A 20,763-nucleotide genomic window follows, 5' to 3' on the forward strand; every position below is an offset into this window, starting at 1 on the left:
TTGAAGACTGGTAATTATTTTAGAAAGACATATCGGTGAAAACAGTGCTTGAAATAGAATTGTATACAGCATGTCTGGATAACTGGAAGAAAAAAGTTGGCAAATAAAGTTCTCTTCCATAACATTTAAATTCTATTCGTTAACACATATTTAAAGTACATAAATAAATAATATATATATTTTGTAGAATTATATACATATATATATATATATATATATATATATATATATATATATATATATATATATATATATGTATGTATATATGCATATATTTATTACGCAAAGGTGAATTAGTACTATTTAAGTATTATCAATGCAAAAATATTTATTTAAATTAAGAAAGTTGGCAAAATAAAATTTGGATAAATGTTTCACTTTTTAAATATTTACATACTATGTATAACACGATATACCTCTTCATCGGGTGCATACATATGTTCATGTTATATATATGTATATTATATATATATTATATATGATGTATAAATTATATATATTAAATAATACATTTTTATCGAATATTGTATCATCTATTTATAAAATAATAATATATATAGGTACTGCTTATGAAAAATGTGATATATCTGTACGAAACTTCAATATATGTGAAAGATAAAATTTATAACGTATCTATTATTGTTAAATAAAATTACTTTTCTAAGATGATCGAAATATTTTTCGGAAATAATGACATGTTATGGTTGTTGCAATTGTAATATTTACATGAATAATTATTTTTATTTGAAACTGGAAATATATGATACGAATTTGCATTATCATGTACGTATATATTTACACATACGCGTAGTTTCGTCTTTGTGTAAAGTTATGTTTAATCATAAGATAAAGATATGGCTAGTTGCTTACCCAACAATTATTTTGAATGATAGTTGATGCAGACTTTAAGTGTTTCTTGTTTGAAATTTCGTATATTTTATTAAATTTATATGATAATGGAAGTTTCACGTTTAGAACCTTGTATTCAATTACAATTATCAAGAGAAGAATTAGAAAATGTTGTAGATAAGGCTAAGGATTGGGCCCTTATGCATGGTATTAATTTATAGATGTATCAAGCTAATGAAAAAGCTGGCTCATTGTTTCTTATTCTTCAAAATATATAATAATGATTTTATTGAAATCAAACAATTCAAATTTAACTTATTTTTATTCAGGTATTAGTATGAGATCAAAAGTATCCTTTAATAAAAATCAGGTACAAGTTTTACCATTTACTTTATTACCATCAAGTTTTCCTAGGAAAAATTTTGAGAAAGCTAAAGGTATACAAGTATTATTGAATGAACTGATACATAAGGTTGCACATGATAATAATTTTCTAACAAAAAGTTTAAAAAGGTATATAAAAATAATAAGTTATTTGTATTTGTATTTATATGTGTTATAGATAACTGTTTTATATCTTTTAGTACAATCGATGCAGATCCATTTACAGCAAAATTATTCAACATATATGAAACTATATATAAGGAAGGATTTAGTCAAGTAAGATACTAACATAATATAAATTTATTTTAAATAATGTATGATGAATAAGTCTCTAAGTGATTTTTCTCTTATAGACTTTAAGTCTTGGTTTACTTCGATCAGATTACATGTTACATGAGAATCAGATTAAACAAGTTGAATTAAATACTATTGCAAGTAGTTTCGGAGGAATAGTTACAGTTACTACTCAGTATCATAAGTAAGTTTTTGTTACAAAGTACGCAATATATTTTTTATATTTAATCCTAATATAATGCATTTTTAGATATATCTTATCAGAAGTTGGACATGCGGATAAAATAAAAAATGTAGGTATCTTTAATTATTCCATATTTATTAAGTTTTTCTGATCCTTATTAAACTTTTGACCATGTTTAGATCCCAGAAAATAATCCAATCAATGGACTCTGTAAGGGGCTAATATATGCATGGAAATTATATGATAATGAAAAGTAAGTAGTACAAATATGGTAGTTAACTGTTAAATAATTAACATATTTTATTATAGGGCTGTAATATTATTTGTTGTTGAAACTATTACTTATAATATATGTGATCAGAGATTTCATGAATTTGAAATTTCTAAAATTAATCCTGATATTAAAATAATCAGAAGAAGTTTAAGAGATTTAGTGTCTGAAGCAAAGTTGGGACCAAATAAACAATTAATAGTGTATGTAATTATATAAAATATTATTAAATTTACTGTCTATATCTAAATGAGAAATTATTGAATAATATTTTTTTATTTTTAGTGGAGATTTAGAAGTTTCTGTAGTTTATTTTCGTTCTGGTTATGAAGTTGAAGCTTACCCCACTGAACGAGAATGGGAAATTAGATTATTAATCGAACGTTCAAAAGCAATAAAATGTCCATCAATACAATATCATCTAGCTGGTACTAAAAAGGTATAAAAAATACTCATTTTTGTTCTGAGCAGTGTAAAGAATAAATAACTTTTATTAGGTACAACAATCTTTAGCTTATCCTAATGTACTTAACGTACTTTTAAAAGATGATAATACAATAAAACAAATCCAAGAGGTATTTGCTGGACTTTATTCTTTAGAATTTGTAAGTATTAGAAAATATTAATTGCAATTGTAATTTATACATATGTCATTTTAATATTACATTTTGAATATCTATTTTTATACTGATCTGCATTGTAAACAGAATAACGAAGCAGAAGTAATAATTGATAATGCTATGTCAGATCCTAAAAAGTATGTTTTAAAACCACAAAGAGAAGGAGGTGGAAACAATGTTTATAATGAAGATATAAAGACTCATTTAGAATCCATGAGAAATTCAGAAGAAAGAACAGCTTGGATATTAATGGATCGTTTTTATCCTCCTGTGCAAAAGAATTATATTGTACGTGGCCATAATGAGCCATTTGAAGATAATCATTTGGATTTCTCTGATGTTGTATCAGAACTTGGTGTTTATGGTGTCATTATAGGGTGTGTAATAAAATATATTTCTTTCATAATTATTCTAGGAATTATATCGAGTGACTGAGTTCTTATTTTACAGAAATAATAATGATATTATATATAATGAAGAGGTAGGACATATTCTGAGAACAAAACCATCAAATGAAAATGAAGGAGGAATAGCAGCTGGAATTGGAGCTATTGATAGTCCTTATTTAATTAGTTAATACAAAAGATATTCCTATAGTTGCGAATTACCGGATATAGTTCAAAAGTATGAGAAATTTATATTATAGAATTATATCTTTATATATAATAATGTTAATAAAGAATGTTAAATGATGATTATTATAATTAAATATTATTGATTATTCTGTTTTTATTAATTGTATGTAAAAGGATATATACATGAAGGTTTTACATATTATTAAATATTTATAAAGTAGGTAAATAATTATGTACATAGTTAAATTTGAGTTTCATTTTAATTTAGCAAAAGTTAATATATATTATACTATATTAAACGAATATCCTGTCCATTAGTAGATTCTTTAGATTCGTCATCTGATTGATCGAAATTGAGAAGTTTCACCATTTGTTTTTTGCCCTTCTCTGGTATATTTTCATTGTGATTCTAAATATAAAAAAACATATATGTTTTCTACAACTGAATATGATGTAAGTAATTTACCTTTTGTATATCTATAATCGGATTAACGTATTCATGTTCTCCAGGTGGTAAACCAGAAATATAATTGAGCGAGGGTGTGAACTCATTTCGTTGCTGGTATGATGGATTTTGGAAATGGATACTGCAAGTAGGATGAGAAGCTAATATTTCCGACTAAAAGTGAATTATCGATTAATTTACCTGAGATTATTTTTCTTTGAAAAGCGTGGTTTAATTTTTTGGTAATAAAAGTAGGCTGACGCAACTACGATACATGCTAGTACTGAAATTATTACACCAATTAGGGTCCCGTGTTGATAACGAATACTTTCGTTTCTACGGCCAGCTATTCTCGTATCAAATTTAATTTTTATATTTGTGTTTTCCATGCAAGTACTTCTGGAATCTTTCGGATATCCATTATGACAAATACATGCGGGTCCGTTGTTTCCCGAAACACACATGTAACTGCATTTATGTCTCTCGCAAGTGTTTTTTCCTAATACAGAAATGTGAATTTTGAACGTATTTCTCATTAGAAAATAACATAATATTTTGTTAATCGATTAATTATTTAACTCACCAATAGGTTGCCTCATTGGGTGCGAAATAATAAAGTACTTGTCGATATTTGAAATACCAATGGTAATCGTAACACACGATTTGTCACCGTATAATTTGCACTTTTTTACTTTACCAGTTGTACTCATCAACCAATATAAAGAATCCTCGTATATGCTAATGCTCAAAGCCTGATGAATCTATGATATTAAAAATAATAGTAATATGAACATATCTCGAATAATATCTTCCTTGCATAAATTATAATCTAGTAGAACTTACATCTGTGTTTAAAACTATAATACGATTAGAACCATCTAAATTCGAGGACTCAATATTTTTATGAAACGTATCTGACCAATACAATCTGGATCGTGTATAATCAATAGTTAACGCAAAGACAATACCAAGATCTCGATGTACAATCGCTGTTATATTAGTACCCATTGTATTGGATCGATATATTTCCGTCATAGGTCTATCGTAAGATGCCCAAGAAGTTTGGCTCCAAAACAACCACCTAAATTGAATAATAATATATATAATATTATGTATAATATTATATATATATATAACAATAATATATGTAATATATTATATATATATTATACTATATATATTATTATATTATATATTATATATATAATAATTGAATAATAATAAAAAATAAATGTTCACATATAAAAACTGTTACAAGATAGTATACTTTACTATACTATCAGCACTAAAATTTTATAAATCATATGACTAAATGTTTCAAAGAATTTAGCACCGTGATTCGTGTCTCAAATTGCCCTAAAACCTTTGGGATGAATGATTTACGATCGTATTCTTTAAATTCTTCAATTTTGTAGATAATATATACATAATTATATATATTATTGTTTAATTAATTATATATATATAATTTTCCAAATTTTATTTTATACATAATATATTGTAATATGTTGTATAATTTGTAATTTATAATCAAATTATATTATATAATAATAAAATTTGGAAAATGAAATAAATATTTATTTAGAATTGAATGAAATCATTTTTAAATGTTAGACGCCAAAGAGGCATAAGTTTTTTAATTAAAACATACCCTTCTTTTGGTTCGACGGCAATAGAGACTGCTTGGTTTTTTAGTGGGATTGGTACTACTTTAGCACACTTCTGCTGTTCTATATTGCATACCTGTAAATTAAAATTTAAAAGATTTTCATAGCTAAATACAGATACCGAATGAACGCGAATAATGAATATTCGATACCCGAATACTGCTAAAATAGTCATTATCATTGAAGTATACGTTGTCGGTAATCCAATCAACAGCTAGAGCTCCCGGTCTGCCAAGGCCGGTAACAGTCTTTCGTCGTTCCTTGGTCTTCATGTTTATTTTACTTACCATACCCAAGATATCTATGGGAGATATTGTATTAAGAGTTTAACAAAATGAAGAAGTAAAATTATATTAGGAATTTAGTAAACTGTTTGAATCAAAGCAATAATATGTATGTTGTATATAAGATGTATATGCATGATTTAGTCCCTAAGTGAGCTATAGAAAATTTTTTTGCTAAATCGTTAAGGATAGAATTTGTTTTGGAAAAAAATTTGGAAAAAAAAGACAAGTAAATTTTGTTTGATATTACCATTGCTCCAATAGATAGTGTTTTCCCTCGTGTTCACGTCAATACCGCTTATTTCAGAGTTTAGTTCTTCATAAATAACTTGAATTGAATTTAAATTTGGTGATAACTTCCTGATATCAGCACTAGAAACAGTAATTATTTCCATTTGTGATCCTACAATAAAATAATTCGTTACAGTATAAAATATTCACCTATTATACATTCTCTATAATTATTTAATTATTCCAAACGCAAAATAAACAAAATAAAGCTTAAGAAGCTAAGTGTTTCTTTACCAGCCACTTTGCATGAAGTTTTATCGCTTCGAATGACGTATCCCTCGTGGCATGAACAAGTAAAAGATCCATTAGTATTATGACATACTTGTGAACAAACATTGTCTTTACATTCGTCAATATCTTCGCAGGATTTAAAATCGTTACTCAATTGATATCCATTTCTACAACCACAGACGGGACCAATGGGTGTTTTGTGGCACATATTTGTGCAGGGATTGTACTTGGTACACGCAGTTGCTGTAAAAATATATACTTTAAATGTGAATTATTGTGTTCACATATTACAGTAACATTGATTCAATTTATCAGTTACTATAATTGAGCTTTTGAATGATACTTTTATTATTAAGTTACAATTAAAAAAGATATATTTTCATTTCTTTCATCTGCACTGTACGTACCACATTGCCCGAATTCATCGCTTTGATCGGAACAATCTACTTTTCCATTGCACACATTGGCAAAGGGGAGGCAGGCACCGTTGGAACATTTGAATTCTTTGCAAATAAAATTCGTGCTGATGCCACTTATTTTCGAATTACCACCGTCACAATCTTTTTCATCCGATCCATCCCCACAATCATCTATCCGGTCGCACACCCAGCTTTTATCGATGCATTTCTGATTGTCGCAAACGTATTCTTCCTTCTGGCATCGAGGGCAATTACGTTCATCGTCGTTCTTTGGACAATCTGTAACGCCGTTACATCTACGAAAACGATAAGTTAATAAAACGGACTAATTGTTTGCTTTCTTAATTTCATTATGATGAAAATACATCTATTAAAAAAGGGATATATAAAATTAAATGAAACTCATTGTAATTTAAATTTACTGTACTATACATATACTAAGCAATGTGGTAGTCTTAGAAATTGATTAAGAAGAAAATGAATGTAAAATAATTAAAAAATTAGTAAATAATAGTGCTAAATTGACTAACCTGACTTGCTTCGGAAGACACAGTTCTGTGTTGAAACATTTATACTGATCTACAGTACAATTGACATAATTTCTGTTACCCGTGTCCTTGCAATATTGTTCATCGCTGTCATCCTCGCATTCACTGACTCCATTGCATTTCAGCATTAAATCGATGCAATGACCGTTGGAACAGGTAAACATCTCGGTTGGACACGCGTTTCTTTGGCATGTTTCGCTCTCGTCGGAACCGTCTGGACAGTCAGCCTTTATCCATATGCGGAATTAAATAATTATGCAATTAAACATTTTAACGAAACAGGCTGGGTTTACTTTTTAACTAGTTGTACACGATGTATAAAAAATAAGTGTAAAAACTATCGTAACGTGATTCTACACTCCTGAATCGGTAGAGATTTGTAAAAACATATTCAAAGGGAGAGAAAATTTCAAAGGGATTATGGGTCGCAAATGCCCTCCTGTCAGAAAAAAGTGTTGAAGTTTTAATAACTCTTAAACTGGCTTTATTTTCAGTGCGTTTATATTCTGCAGTCGGATCTCATGTAATTTGCTTAGGAGACGTGAACATAAAAATCGCAAATACGTTGCACTTGTTACGTATGCAAACGTAGGCAAAAAGATAGGGGCGATAATATGATCTCCAATAATCGTCTTTGATCGAAACTTTCAACATCGCTGTTTGTGGATTTCTGTAAGCCCAAATCCTGGCACTTTGTCGATTGAGGATGCTACAACTCGAGGAACCGCTCTCATTCATAAATAATACACGCTCTAACAAGTGTGGATCGCATGGTAACTTACACAGCATGGCAAAAGCTTTGTCGAGTAGCATAGTCATTTGCCTGAAGTGCTTGAACACGGCGAATTTTTTAAAGCCGTAAATCTTTTCTCTGATTACTCGTCGCACTGTCACGTGGCTGATTCTTACTCGATGAAATACTTTATGTAGATCTAATGGTGGATAAGGACAAAAGCGATAATAAACCTATTTTTCTTTACGCTAATTGATGCGGGCTCGATCTGTATTCAAATGCCGCAATATTAATTTTTGATCATCAAATTGTTAACATAGCCGCTGAAAATTGCATTATCATGGAATGTCTCCTGCACACAGAGATTTACCATTATTCCTGTATTCTGATATATTTCTCGAGGTGATTTCTAATTTTTTGTTGCTTCGTAAATAGTACGCTACTTTCTCATTAAATAAGAATAATTAAATGTAAACGCATTATGAATTAAGCCAGTTTAAGGATTATTAAAACTTTAATATTTTTTCTGACAGGAAGGGCATTTGCGGCCCATGATTCCTTTGAGACTTTCGTTGCTCACGATGAGCAGAACACGTTGCAATAAAAAAAAATTGACCTTAAAAATCATGCTAAAGTTTAATTTTTGCACGAACATTTTTTTACAAATCTCCACTGATTCAGGAGTGTAGAATCATGCTACGGTAGTTTTTACACTTATTTCTTATACAGCTTGTACATTAAACGAGTTAGAATACGTGACCAAGTTGTCGTTTTTCTTTGTTGAGGAAAGTATTAATTACAATATAATCAACAAAGAGAATGGATAGTGTAATAAGATTGATTCATCTTTCTCGTTTTCCGTTCAAGTACAATTTAAGTGTATTAGAAAAGTACAGTTGCATTGTTTTTAACTTACAACGCATTATACGTTGTTATGTTACAAAAATAAACAATAGTGTATAATTTACACGTAAAAAATGAATGTTTCGTAAAGTACTGATATAAAGAAGCCTAATGGAAGGTTTGGACTCACCTCTCCATCACATTTCCACGTTTTGGGTATACAAGTCCCGATTTCGCATGCGAAGGCATCGCCATCGCACTTGTGCTTGTCGCAATTAAGTTCGTCCGAAAAATCGGTGCAATCACTTTGTCCGTTGCACACGAGATATTTCGATATGCAAGCCCCTTCGTGACATTGAAACTCATCTGGAAGATATTAGAGTCATTGTGAATAATTGTTGGCCGCTTGAGTACGACGAAGGCCTTTATTCAGCCTTCATTCTGCATACATATCGAACATAGTTTTTCGATGTTGATGTCTTATGACAATAGCATTATTCGACTCGTTTACACGAGTTCGAGATATCTTATCGCGTTGAATAAATTGATCGAAAAAGAATCGAAACATGATCTTGATAAGGTATATAACTGAGAACCAATCGGATATTTATTTTTATTTCCGTGCGAGAGTCAGAGTTCGAGGAGAAGTATGTGTATAGAAATATAAAAACAGGAAGAAGAAATGTTAATTTTTCTCTCGTTCCTTATATAAATCGATAAAGTCAGACGTCTTTCTATTGTTCCAAGCTTGAAATCAGTTATGAATAGATATTATCAATTCATTTAATCACTAATAACGTGACTTCAGCTATGATTACTTTATTCGTGTGTTAAGCAAATTGTTCAAGCAAACAACACGATAGTTTTAAACAATATTAATTTATTGATTCAAATAAATATTCGATCTATTTAATAGTTTCATTCACTGATCTCTCAATTTGATCTACATTGTCGTTCGCTTTATATACACAGTATATAATTTATCGCTTATAACGTGTGCTCTAAATGTTTAGACAGTCTTGTTATTGTAGACAATAAGCACGTTATAAATAAGATTTAGTAAGGGTTTTGATTTACTGGAGTCGCATTCCTTTTTATCACAGCCTTCCTCATCCGATCGATCGACACAGTCGTAGTGGGAATTACAACGTTTCGTCTTGCTTATGCAGTCGCCGTTTTTACATTGAAACTGATCCTCATGCTTGCACCTTGACCAATGGTGTTCATCGCAAATACTTGATTCATCTTCACCGTTAGGACAATCCTGTATTCCGTCGCATCTGAAGTTGTTGCGAAATATTTAAGTTTAATAACGCATGCAGATATTAAATATAAAATATAAATGATAGTAGTATTTTCAAATTTACAGGTATATTCTGCATATCAAAATAAAATAAGATGAATTCGTATATTTTTATCCAATAAGGGTATGAAATAATTTTTATTATCATGTTACAGTCGTGAATTAGCAAGTGTTGAATGCCAACGCAGACTGATGGTTTCCATCGTTTAAGTGATCTTAAAATTATAAATCGATTCAACATCGTACAATTCGTTTGATACGATTGATTTATCAAGTCTTATACTAAAAATACAAAATAGTAATTATCCATGAAGTAAAAATTTCAGTGACTATGTTTCAGAGATTAAACTTTTATCTATTCATGATTAATAGATATAGAAAGTTACAGAATACACTTATAAATTGATAAATTGCATGGCTGAACCATTCAAGATAATAATATCTTACCTTTGATGGGATTTTATGCATATATCGTGTTCTCCACATTTTATTTCGCCAGCATTACATGCAGTTTGAAGAGTACACGTTCGATTATCTACGTTCAGCATCATGTCGGGTGGACACGCACAAATCTGAAAATTTAAATGAAATATAAATACAAGAATAATCGGGTCTCAAAGAAATCGTATTATTCAAACACTCTAAGCTTACATATGAATCAGCATTAGATAACAGGCACACGTGAGAACAGTTTCCGTTGTTGTTGCGACACTGGTGCTCTTTTACGTACGTTTGGTGTAAACTTATTAACTGCATTCTATTCAAGTCTTTAGGTACTTCTGAAAGATACAATTGTTTCTGTATAATTGGTATAATTCTTTCTTTTTTTGTATTCGATTATCTATACGATAAATTGGATTGCGTGATTAATCGCTATTTGTATTCTTTATTCTCTTTATATCTCATTATTATTTTATTTAATTGCATAAAATGCTAAGAATGGAGAAAACTTAGTTAAGATTAAATCCATTTATCAATGATCTAGACAATATATTTGATTATGGTTGAAGATTCAGGTCTGTTGGTTAACAATTGATTATCAAAGAGTTTTATAATTTATTTCATATTACTCACCTAATGTTGTATGCTTCTGATATTGCTGCGTGTTGCTTTTGTTGGTCCAATACAATTTGTTCGATTTATATTGAGTCCAAAACACATAGTCACTAAGAACAGTGAGACTCACGGGTTCCGGTAATCCAGTGCGGAAGATATATGTTTCGAAACCTAAAAAATTTAATTATATTTATATCTATGTTATAGTCATTAATATTAGTTATTTATCACGATAGAAATACAAACCCGGAATGGTCGTACTACCAATACGACCAGTGCCTTGATCACTCCAAAACAATAGTTTCAGAACTCTGTCGTAGCACAAAGATATTTTTGGTCCAATTAAATGTGTCTTATTTCCTTCGATCGTGACTCTCGGACCAAGACCGTTCATGTTCATCAGGTCTATGCGATACAATTCATTTGCTCTGAATACGACCATCATGATACTAAAACATTATCACATAATGATCTTTCCATAAAGATTCTACCACAATGCTTAGCAAATTAAAATAAAAAAACATGTATATAGAACTATATCGAAATTCATTCGTCTTTTTGCGATTCATGTACAAAAATGATTACCTTTCTTCAGGTACAAGTGCAATATCGTAAGGCTCGTCTTGGAAGTAGAAGATCGTTTTCTCATTATTGTTCAGGCTGTGGACCTCGATAGTTTTGTGTTTCACATCCGACAAATACAGATTATTTCCGACGTAGTCGAAATCCATTCCACCTAGTATTTCGTTTTCAATAGACATCATGCTTTTCTCTTCACCAGTCTGCATGTTAAAATGGAAAATGTTGTCCCTTAGCTGATCACTGGCTAGTAAACCACCTGTGTCGATTTTTGTTCGATAATATTGAAAATATTTAAAAGTAGCAATGTTATATAACTATAACGATACAAATGTTATATATGCTCGATGATTTTTATAGACATTAAAGGGTTGTGATGTCATTATGAGCTTAAATAAAATCACGTTAAGTAACATTATTCGACTTTGAAAGGTTTCGACCGCGTGTTTAGAGCAACGAATATATATTTGTTATATGAAATATCATGGTTTGTCTATTGGAATAAGTAGGATATTTGTCAATAATCGATTATTAAAGTCGTACCAGTAAGAGGATTATAAGCAACCTCAGTGACGTGATTTAATGTGTCGCTGGTAGTAATTTTCGGTTTTCCCAATAGTTCATGATAATAGTCTATGAATGTGCTTCCTGCTGCGATAATTAAATGCGTCTTCTTCTTGACCGCTGAAATTTATTTAATTCGTGTGTATATTTATTTAATTATTAAATATCAAGTTACGTCTTATATTTAATTCACTAGTTTACAGTAATAATAAAACTTACCGCGGCACGTATGGTTATCAGAATTTAATTCTTTGTCCAATGTGCAAGCGCAAGTATAGCTATTCGCTGAGTTCAATAGACACAATTGAGAACAAGGGCTTGAATTGCAGGGATTTGGCATCTATTATCGAATATTGTATCATTTATTTACGAATAAATTGACGAGAAAGAAAGAAATGAACGCATAGAGTTACCTTGGGTTTTAAAACAGAGTGATATATGTGTATGCCATAAATAGTACTGTTTGCAGACACTAAAACTTCCCAATTTTTACCAGTGAATTTATCACATGACTGTATGGTATTAGATATCCAATCGCTCCAGTACAACTTATTTTCAAATACAGCTAATGAAAATGGCCTCTTTGCTATATCTTTTAATATGGCCTAAAACGATACAAATAAAAAGCGAGTAAATAATTTTTACTGTAATTATCGTTCTTCAGACGAACATTGTTCTAATGTCCAGTGTAGAAATGTGAAATATACCTTTCGATCTGTACCATCCAGTCGTACCGATTCGATTACTTTTGCTTTAGCGTCTATCCAGTATAATCTTTCATTCGCGTAATCGATAGATAAACTGTTTGGCAATTCTAAATCTTTGCTGATTAACACAGTGTTATTTTTTCCATCCATTCCTGCCCTTAATATGCATGAATCCATGCCCCATTTGGACCAATACATTATACTGGAAACACATAATTTTATTATTTATTTTGAACTTGTAAAATTTCCTTAGCTTGTGTTACTTCTTAAACATTTAATTACAGAAAGTATAATAAAAAGCTGATAAAAACAAGATATGGCAATTTTATAAAAGTAGTAATATAATATTTCATAATTTTTTTTTAAACAGATATTTAGGAGATTGAAATACTTTATTTATCCAGATGCTGAAAATACTTTTGAATCTCAATTGTTCAGTTTCTTACGTTTGAAATGCACTTACCCACTGGACGGCAATAAAACAAGACCTCGCGGTTTATCGTTTTGTTCTTTTATTATAACAGTGCAATAAGAACCATCATTGTTACAAACTCCGATATGCATATAACCACCGTCCGTGAAATATATGTTACCTGTTACCCAATCTACTGCCATGTCATCGGGGCTGCTCAAACCTTGAAGATATATCATTTTCTTACATATATATATATATTGAATATATTGAATATATTATATATATATATATATATATAAGAAAATGAGCAACAAAGGAAGTAAGTAACGTACATGCTAACTTCAGATGTGAGTATCAATCTGATCTAATGAAATTAAAATTTTGTAATAAAGTACAGTAGAAAAGATTAGAGTAATTTGAGAATACGATTTGTAGGCATAATTTACCTGCTGTAACAATGACCTCTCGCTGCGAACCATCCTCTAGACTTTTGATTATCGCTTCGTTTCCGTTCTCGATATCGGACCAGTATACATTATTCGCGTCTAAAGAAATAGCCACGGCGTGTTGCAAATTTTGAGTCACCGGATAATACAACCGAGAATTGAGATAAATACCACGGATTTCAGATTTAATTGAAAACATCATCAAACCTTCGCCACCTGTGGATAAACAGTAGAAAATAAGTACTAATTAGAAATATGTAGATACTTAGGAAAATGAGGCTTTTTATCTTTCAAGAAGGCATTTATCTTTCAAAACTTTTCCTTTTTACTGTTTCTATTTGTTCTATCACTCATAGAATATAGAACCTATCACAGATAAGAATTAAATTTTTAAAAAATTTTGTTGGTACAAAGCTGAGAAAAGATTTACCTTCGGCTTGACAAGTTCTTTTGTCATCATTCAGACTGTAACCAGGTTGGCACGAGCATGTGTAAGATCCAACGCTATTGATACATTCTTGATCGCAAATTCCGTAATGGTCGCACTCATTCACATCTATAAAATAATATATATGTATATAAAATAACTTTGTAGTTTCTTCTTGATCATGACTTTAATAATTAACTCGACTGTAAATCAGATCTGAATATTTATGTCTGTATTCAAGCTTTAGTTCAGTAAAAAGAAAAAATAGATTGTTAATCTTTTATCTTTACCCTCGCATGAAGTCTGGTTGTTCACCAACTTGTAACCTGGTCGACACGAACATTGAGCACCTTCAGGTGTTTTCCTGCAATTATGTTGACACTTTGCTTCCTTGCACGATGCATCAGCTATGATTTGAAACAATTAAACCTGTTACTGTTAAATTGCCAAGGCTTGGCTCAAAAATTGCTATCACTCGGACTTTATATTATTGAATCGAAACAATATCTTCTTTACTATTACTTACCCTTGATACATGCATCTATATCTTCATCTGAATTATCTCCGCAGTTATCCTTCTCATTACAGGTTGCGTTCAGAGAAATGCATCTTTTATTTTTGCACAGATATCGATCGTATTCGTTGTTACATTCATCGACTGGTATCATGTAATTCTCTATGGATTATAAAATAGCAATATAAATTTGAAACTTGTAGATCTTATTTAACATCAAAATATAGTTTAAGGAAAGAAAAGAAGAAATATTACCGCATTTTTCTTCATCGCTCTTATCCGGGCAATCTGGGATACCGTCGCAAACCCATTCGTTTCTTATGCAATGGCCATCTTTGCATTTGAATGCGTCGCAATTTACCTGCAGTAATTGAGAATATATCGATTAGAAGAATATTTGTAATTCATATAATCTTCAAATTAGTAAGTCAATCTGCTGTACTAAAGAACCACCTTGTAACATACGTAAAGTCTGATGTACAATAAAGTATTATTATTATTATTATTATTATTATTATTATTATTATTATTATTATTATTATTATTATTATTACTATTATTATATAATGTTCAAATTCATTTTGAATATAATATTTCAAGAAAATTAAATATTTCACTTTTGCGTTCAAGATACTATAAATTGAGACAAAAAGAATATATCTTATTAACATCTTTATTGCTTAACATAAAAATAATAAGTAGCAGATCAATTATAGAATGCTTGATACTTGCATCATATATAGATGAAAGTTATGAATAATTGTAATGAATTTCTCCAATCTGTAATATCGATTGATATTTAATCCAATTTATGTTATAATTAACATAAACAAACTTATATATTTTTTCATTCTCGGAGTACCGATCTAGGAATCATGCTGTTATTTGATAAGAAGTCAAAATTTAAATGCGATCTCACATCTTTTACGCAACCATCGTACTCATCACTGCCATCGGAACAATCTTCTTTTGCGTCGCAGAATTTTTCTATCGGTATACAAGTATGAATATCGGAACATTGGAACTCGTCTATAGCGCAACGAATCATTTCAAGGTTTTGAAGCTGAAATAAAAAAATTGATTTTGTTACATATTAGAAGTATAATATAAGAATAATATATATATAATATAAGAAACCATTTTGTTGTAAAATATACAATAAAATAATAATTTACAAGATGAAAATGAATATATATTTAATACAATTATATAATGTATAATACTTTATCGACTTATGGAACATATTGAGAAATTTCAGACGTGAAATATTTTGCAATCTCTTGTAAATAATTTTAAATTACTTAACTACACAATTCTTTAATAATAAAAAATATAAGAATAAGCAATAAATTATTATAAATATCGTTTTGATGATAATTATGAATTAATATACTTGGTAGCCTTCACAACCCGTTTCGTCGGAACCGTCACCGCATTCATCTTCCCCATCGCAGCGGAAGATGGATGAAATGCATTTTTTGTTTGAGCACAAGAAGAGATCCGGTGGTTCGCAGCCTATAGCTTCAAATTAAAAGGCAAAAAAAGTATAAATTAGAATGCGCTAGAAACAAATTGTTACTGGATCTAATTGTAATATGTATAACTAAAGTTACCTGCGGTATCGGCGTGCGGATTGAAGATGCTTACAACCAGAAATACTAACAATTTGCGATACATAATCTGAAATAATTTTTATCGAATTAATTTACATTTTTATTTATTATTTATTTATTATTTAAGCAATCGGAAATATTTTCCTATTATTGTAAAGACTTCACCGGCATAATTTGTTTAATCGTTAGAATGCCACGGTCATCGTAGAAAACTAATTAAAAAATATTTGGTTTTTATATCATTGATACAACAGGTATGAGAGCGAAAGTTCAAGCGTTACAACACAATGAAATAAACATAAGTTGAAGAACGCAAGTATGATAGAATTTGAGGGTCAAATCATCATCGTATCACTTTTCGACGATTAAAGTCTTTTCAACGGCACCAATGTTCCTTGTGTATTACTAATTGTATCTTCTCATTTATGTTTTTTATACAAGTTCAAATATTATAAATGCTTGAGAACCTCGTAAATGACACAATATGAATAATAAATAAAATACTAATCAGTATATCCGATACACTGACAAATGTAGATTTTAAGTATATTATACAAACTTAGATCTGCAAAAATTGTATCACAAGCGAAACTTATTTTCATTAAATTAAGTAAACTTTGTTTTAACTACACCAACCCCTAATAAAAGTTACGGAATCAGATTTGAATTAGGTACTCTTTATAATAAAATTGGCGAAATTAACATTTTATAACATAACTACAAAATGGAATAGGTATAAAAGGTTTCTAAAATAAAATATTTCGTTTCGATATACTTACGAGAGGTATTCTTACCATTACGACTGTTAAACGAAAACTAAAGGCCGCTACAGAGACCGTACCAAAGTTGTGTAGTTGAGGTCGTTTTTCTAATAATACACATATTGTTATGAATGCCTCTGTGTAGGTTATTATACATTAATATAGATTTCATTCTATTCAGACTTTTGAACGGGATTAAATCATAAATAAGAAATGATTTACACATATATAAATTGTTTCCTTTTATGTATATTCATTAAATTTAATACTAAATTTATTATACAATATATTATAAACAAATTAATACAAAAGTTAATAATTATAACAGTAATGTTAGAGTAATGTGTATAAATAAATATTTTCCAAAAATATTTCGTACAATATGTAAGTACACGTGAATTATGCTTAGGAATGATAATTTGTTCTTTTAAAAGTTATAACTTATCGTAAATTTCGCGTGATAGAAGAAATTGTGTATGAAGGTACAAGTTTCATAAGAAATGTATACAAACAGTTAGTTCGATTATGTACACACATTATTCTTAAGTTTAAATTTGCTCGACCTTTACGAAACTAGAAACGAATAACGTTTATATGAAAATTACTCCGGCAATTAAGCCATTTCTCATTGCAATTATCATATCATTTTATTAATGTTCTTTTTCCTTATAAAAATACAAAATTTCTATTTTTACAAATTTTTATAAATTTTTACGATCTTTATACAAGTATGAAATATATGTATGTATTTCCAAATATTTTACTGTAACATTTACTGTAATATTTCCGTATGCAAAATAAATAGAAAGATTAATAAGATTAATAAGATTAAAGATTAAGAAGATTAATAAACTATACTTGTCGTTCACATATCCTATAAAAAAGAACAATCCCTTAACATATCGTTATCACCTACACTTAACAAAAATGATAACTCTACTCTGCGCTTAATTTGGATAATTTGAAGAAAATATATATTTTATTATATTATTTAATAATTTGCTTCTTTTCGCCTATCCTGAGTGAGAAAAAGAATCGATCGATGATGCCTAGAAATGCGTCTTTTTCTCACATTGGCTGTGGGTGAATCTTTCGATATTACAGTACTGAAGGCATAAAGAAGGTAACAAATGCCTATCAACTGTGTGACAGTGGTTTGCTCCATCGCTGTTGCAACGCCCAACACTTTATTGTATTTCGTTCCTTTCATCAAGTTGTGTCCGTTCGTATTCGCGAAAATATGCCGCGTTGTTTGATCAAGTCTATGACAAGATACAGAAAGACCGATAGCTCTTCTGAAGGTAAGAAACATTTCTTCGCTGTGCAGTAAGCTACAGTATGTCCAGAAACGACGAGTGATATTTTAGCGTGGTTATGAAAAAGAAAGTACGTATGTATATCGTGTAACTCGTAAAGTTGTTGAAAAAGATGAATTGCGTTTCTTTCCCTGAATCTCAAGGTCCACTTTTAGCTAGACATTCGTTAATGATAATTAAATAATTCGCATATAGAGCGCGTATTCTATCGTACAAGAAGAGAAAAAATTTGTTTCATAAGACTTTACCAGTGCGTCTCCCTCTCACCCCCAAACTTCTAGCACATATTATACGTTATTCTACTCGTTTTCACGTGTCGAATACGAATATTGTATTCGTTTTAATCGGAGATGATATATTGCCTAAAAATTCGTTAGATACAGTTTCAATTTCGAACATGTTTTCCTTGAAAGCTAACCCAAATCTGCCTTAAAACTAACTCAAAATCAAACGTAAATCTAATGTAAAAATTTGATGGTACGAAACGAAAGGTACGTATGCCGAAGGAAAGATGACAACCATAAAGTGTGTTAGCTTGCCGCCAAGAACGATTGCGATATTGGTATTCAGCGTGTTAAAACGAATAGAATGATGTGCATTATATGCAAAAAGCTTGGGGACACTGGTAAAGTTCGATCAATTGTTTTTCACATATTAATAGAGGCAGAATTACCATGGACGCCGCCGTCATCGGTTGATGCGAAGAGAAAACATCAGACCAAAGATAATTCTACGAAATGTAGTAATATATGGACGTCTTCAAAATTACCAATCGTAACACGATATACGTTTAACAAAAAAAACACTATGTTGTGGAATAAAGAATCTAATGTAGACGAAGTAGAGTTAGGGATGATAAATTTTTCCGACATCGAAAATACGATATCGTCGACTACTACGAATGTTTCCATGAATACCAATCAGGTAGTGATTGACCCTAATAATAAACAAAACGTGGAGAAAGTGCAAATACCATTGACATCAAATTCCGAAAAAGTAGAGTACCCGGTAAACGTAAGTAATAATGAAATCAAGGTGGCAGTAAATTTGAATAGGACGTTCAATGAAACCGAGAATCAAACGACCTCGCAAGCATTATATCTTACTCCAAATAAGAAACAGATTGATTCCCAAAATCAGTATCTGGGTGGCAATATGAAAACGTCGGGAGTGGAGAACCCACAAAATTGGAAGCGAAATAAAACTATGCATTATTGTCCCTACTGCCGCAAAAGCTTCGATCGTCCATGGGTGTTGAAGGGTCATCTCCGCCTACATACTGGTGAACGACCTTTCGAGTGTCCAGTCTGCCATAAATCTTTTGCTGATCGGTATACTATCCTTCCTTGTTTCCGTTCAATATTTATCGGTATACCACAAACATTAGCACGCGTTACGAATAATAAAAAGATTTTGTAATTTTGTTGATATGTAATGATTATGATAGAAAGTTTTTAATGCAAAGTGTATAAGAATGAAAACGACAATCAGATATCTTGATTCCGTAATCCGTGCGTAATGTATTAATTCGTGCATCTCTTGAAATTATTTATTTTTTAATAAATTAAGAAGTTAATTTTATTGATTTAATTGTATCGTTTTATAAAATTAAGGCTAGGTTGTGACGTATATATTTTGTAGATCAAATTTACGTGCGCATCAAAGGACACGGAATCACCATCAATGGCAATGGCGATGCGGGGAATGTTTCAAAGCATTCTCACAAAGACGATATTTGGAACGACATTGCCCGGAAGCTTGTAGAAAATATCGAATATCTCAAAGGAAGGAACAAAATTGTAGCTAGAAGACAAATTTTATTTCTTTAATATAAACATATTTATATAGAGAAATGTATAATATTATACATTAAATATATTTCGTTAATTAACTACGTAAAATTTGGATTCGAAATATTGTATTGTTATTCTAGTATAAATATGTACATATACTATACAATAGTATGATAAAACCATAGAACAACTTTTAACTATTTCACCCATACCATTTCCCTTGGGTCAAGTTTATAAATTTCAATAAGTGAAAATATTAATTATATAATGTTAAGACAAATTCACATGTCTCTTTTCTACGAATAATAATTGTTTTATTTATTACCAACGATAGAAGCATTTGAATCGATAAAGGATATGACATCGAAATAAAAATTCGAATAGCTTGATCTTTATTTGTTAACTATACATATCCTTTGAGAAACAAAGTCTCATTCAAAAATATTATGTAATTAGTATTTACTTTTATTTGAGATTTTATGTAAGTAGTAACAGTATTAATTGAATTTGATTTATTTACGGTCGCAGCTTTGTGGCTCCCCGTAGCGTTAATTTTACGAATATTACATATATATATACACATATATATAATAGACCATTATAGTCTTATAGCTCCCCGTAATGTGAATAT

At 30.0% G+C, this 20,763-nt stretch overlaps 3 protein-coding genes across 8 annotated transcripts; 2 read left to right on the forward strand and 1 right to left on the reverse strand.

Annotated features, from left to right (window-relative positions):
• Window positions 1–575: 575 nt before the first annotated feature.
• LOC122568172 (glutathione synthetase-like) lies at window positions 576–3,895 on the forward strand. Of its 5 annotated transcripts, none has more exons than XR_006317001.1 (13): window positions 800–1,056; window positions 1,179–1,362; window positions 1,434–1,509; window positions 1,587–1,711; window positions 1,778–1,820; window positions 1,891–1,964; window positions 2,021–2,185; window positions 2,268–2,421; window positions 2,480–2,587; window positions 2,690–2,979; window positions 3,053–3,226; window positions 3,496–3,630; window positions 3,688–3,895. XR_006317001.1 is itself a non-coding variant. In XM_043727584.1 (12 exons), the coding sequence occupies exons 1-11, from the start codon at window positions 951–953 to the stop codon at window positions 3,177–3,179; spliced, it is 1,452 nt and encodes a 483-aa protein (XP_043583519.1). In that variant the 5' UTR covers window positions 800–950; the 3' UTR covers window positions 3,180–3,226; window positions 3,688–3,895. The 5 variants fall into 5 exon arrangements, 3 of the variants coding, with proteins under 3 accessions (XP_043583521.1, XP_043583519.1, XP_043583520.1); XR_006317002.1 differs by having other exon boundaries at window positions 3,499–3,630; XM_043727584.1 differs by lacking the exon at window positions 3,496–3,630.
• On the reverse strand, window positions 3,357–17,067 carry LOC122568170 (vitellogenin receptor). 2 transcript variants are annotated; one of them, XM_043727578.1, is made up of 32 exons: window positions 17,042–17,067; window positions 16,263–16,329; window positions 16,043–16,170; window positions 15,569–15,712; window positions 14,905–15,010; window positions 14,662–14,811; window positions 14,426–14,542; window positions 14,139–14,264; window positions 13,709–13,924; window positions 13,311–13,482; window positions 12,848–13,049; window positions 12,554–12,745; window positions 12,360–12,480; window positions 12,120–12,260; window positions 11,583–11,835; window positions 11,244–11,446; window positions 11,016–11,168; window positions 10,593–10,720; window positions 10,389–10,513; window positions 9,716–9,918; window positions 8,829–9,004; window positions 7,045–7,289; window positions 6,503–6,810; window positions 6,099–6,338; window positions 5,824–5,976; window positions 5,442–5,590; window positions 5,274–5,365; window positions 4,466–4,703; window positions 4,206–4,383; window positions 3,824–4,121; window positions 3,644–3,764; window positions 3,357–3,586 (listed from the first exon to the last, which is right to left on the reverse strand). In XM_043727578.1, the coding sequence occupies exons 1-32, from the start codon at window positions 17,057–17,059 to the stop codon at window positions 3,467–3,469; spliced, it is 5,283 nt and encodes a 1,760-aa protein (XP_043583513.1). In that variant the 5' UTR covers window positions 17,060–17,067; the 3' UTR covers window positions 3,357–3,466. The 2 variants fall into 2 exon arrangements, with proteins under 2 accessions (XP_043583513.1, XP_043583514.1); XM_043727579.1 differs by lacking the exon at window positions 3,644–3,764 and having other exon boundaries at window positions 3,498–3,586.
• A 1,196-nt stretch (window positions 17,068–18,263) lies between these two features.
• On the forward strand, window positions 18,264–20,146 carry LOC122568173 (zinc finger protein 236-like). Its single transcript, XM_043727587.1, has 3 exons — window positions 18,264–18,324; window positions 19,001–19,670; window positions 19,981–20,146. The coding sequence occupies exons 1-3, from the start codon at window positions 18,264–18,266 to the stop codon at window positions 20,144–20,146; spliced, it is 897 nt and encodes a 298-aa protein (XP_043583522.1).
• The last annotated feature ends 617 nt before the right edge of the window (window positions 20,147–20,763 follow it).

Source organism: Bombus pyrosoma, linkage group LG6 (assembly GCF_014825855.1).
Source record: "Bombus pyrosoma isolate SC7728 linkage group LG6, ASM1482585v1, whole genome shotgun sequence".
Taxonomy (NCBI): Eukaryota; Metazoa; Arthropoda; class Insecta; order Hymenoptera; family Apidae; genus Bombus; species Bombus pyrosoma.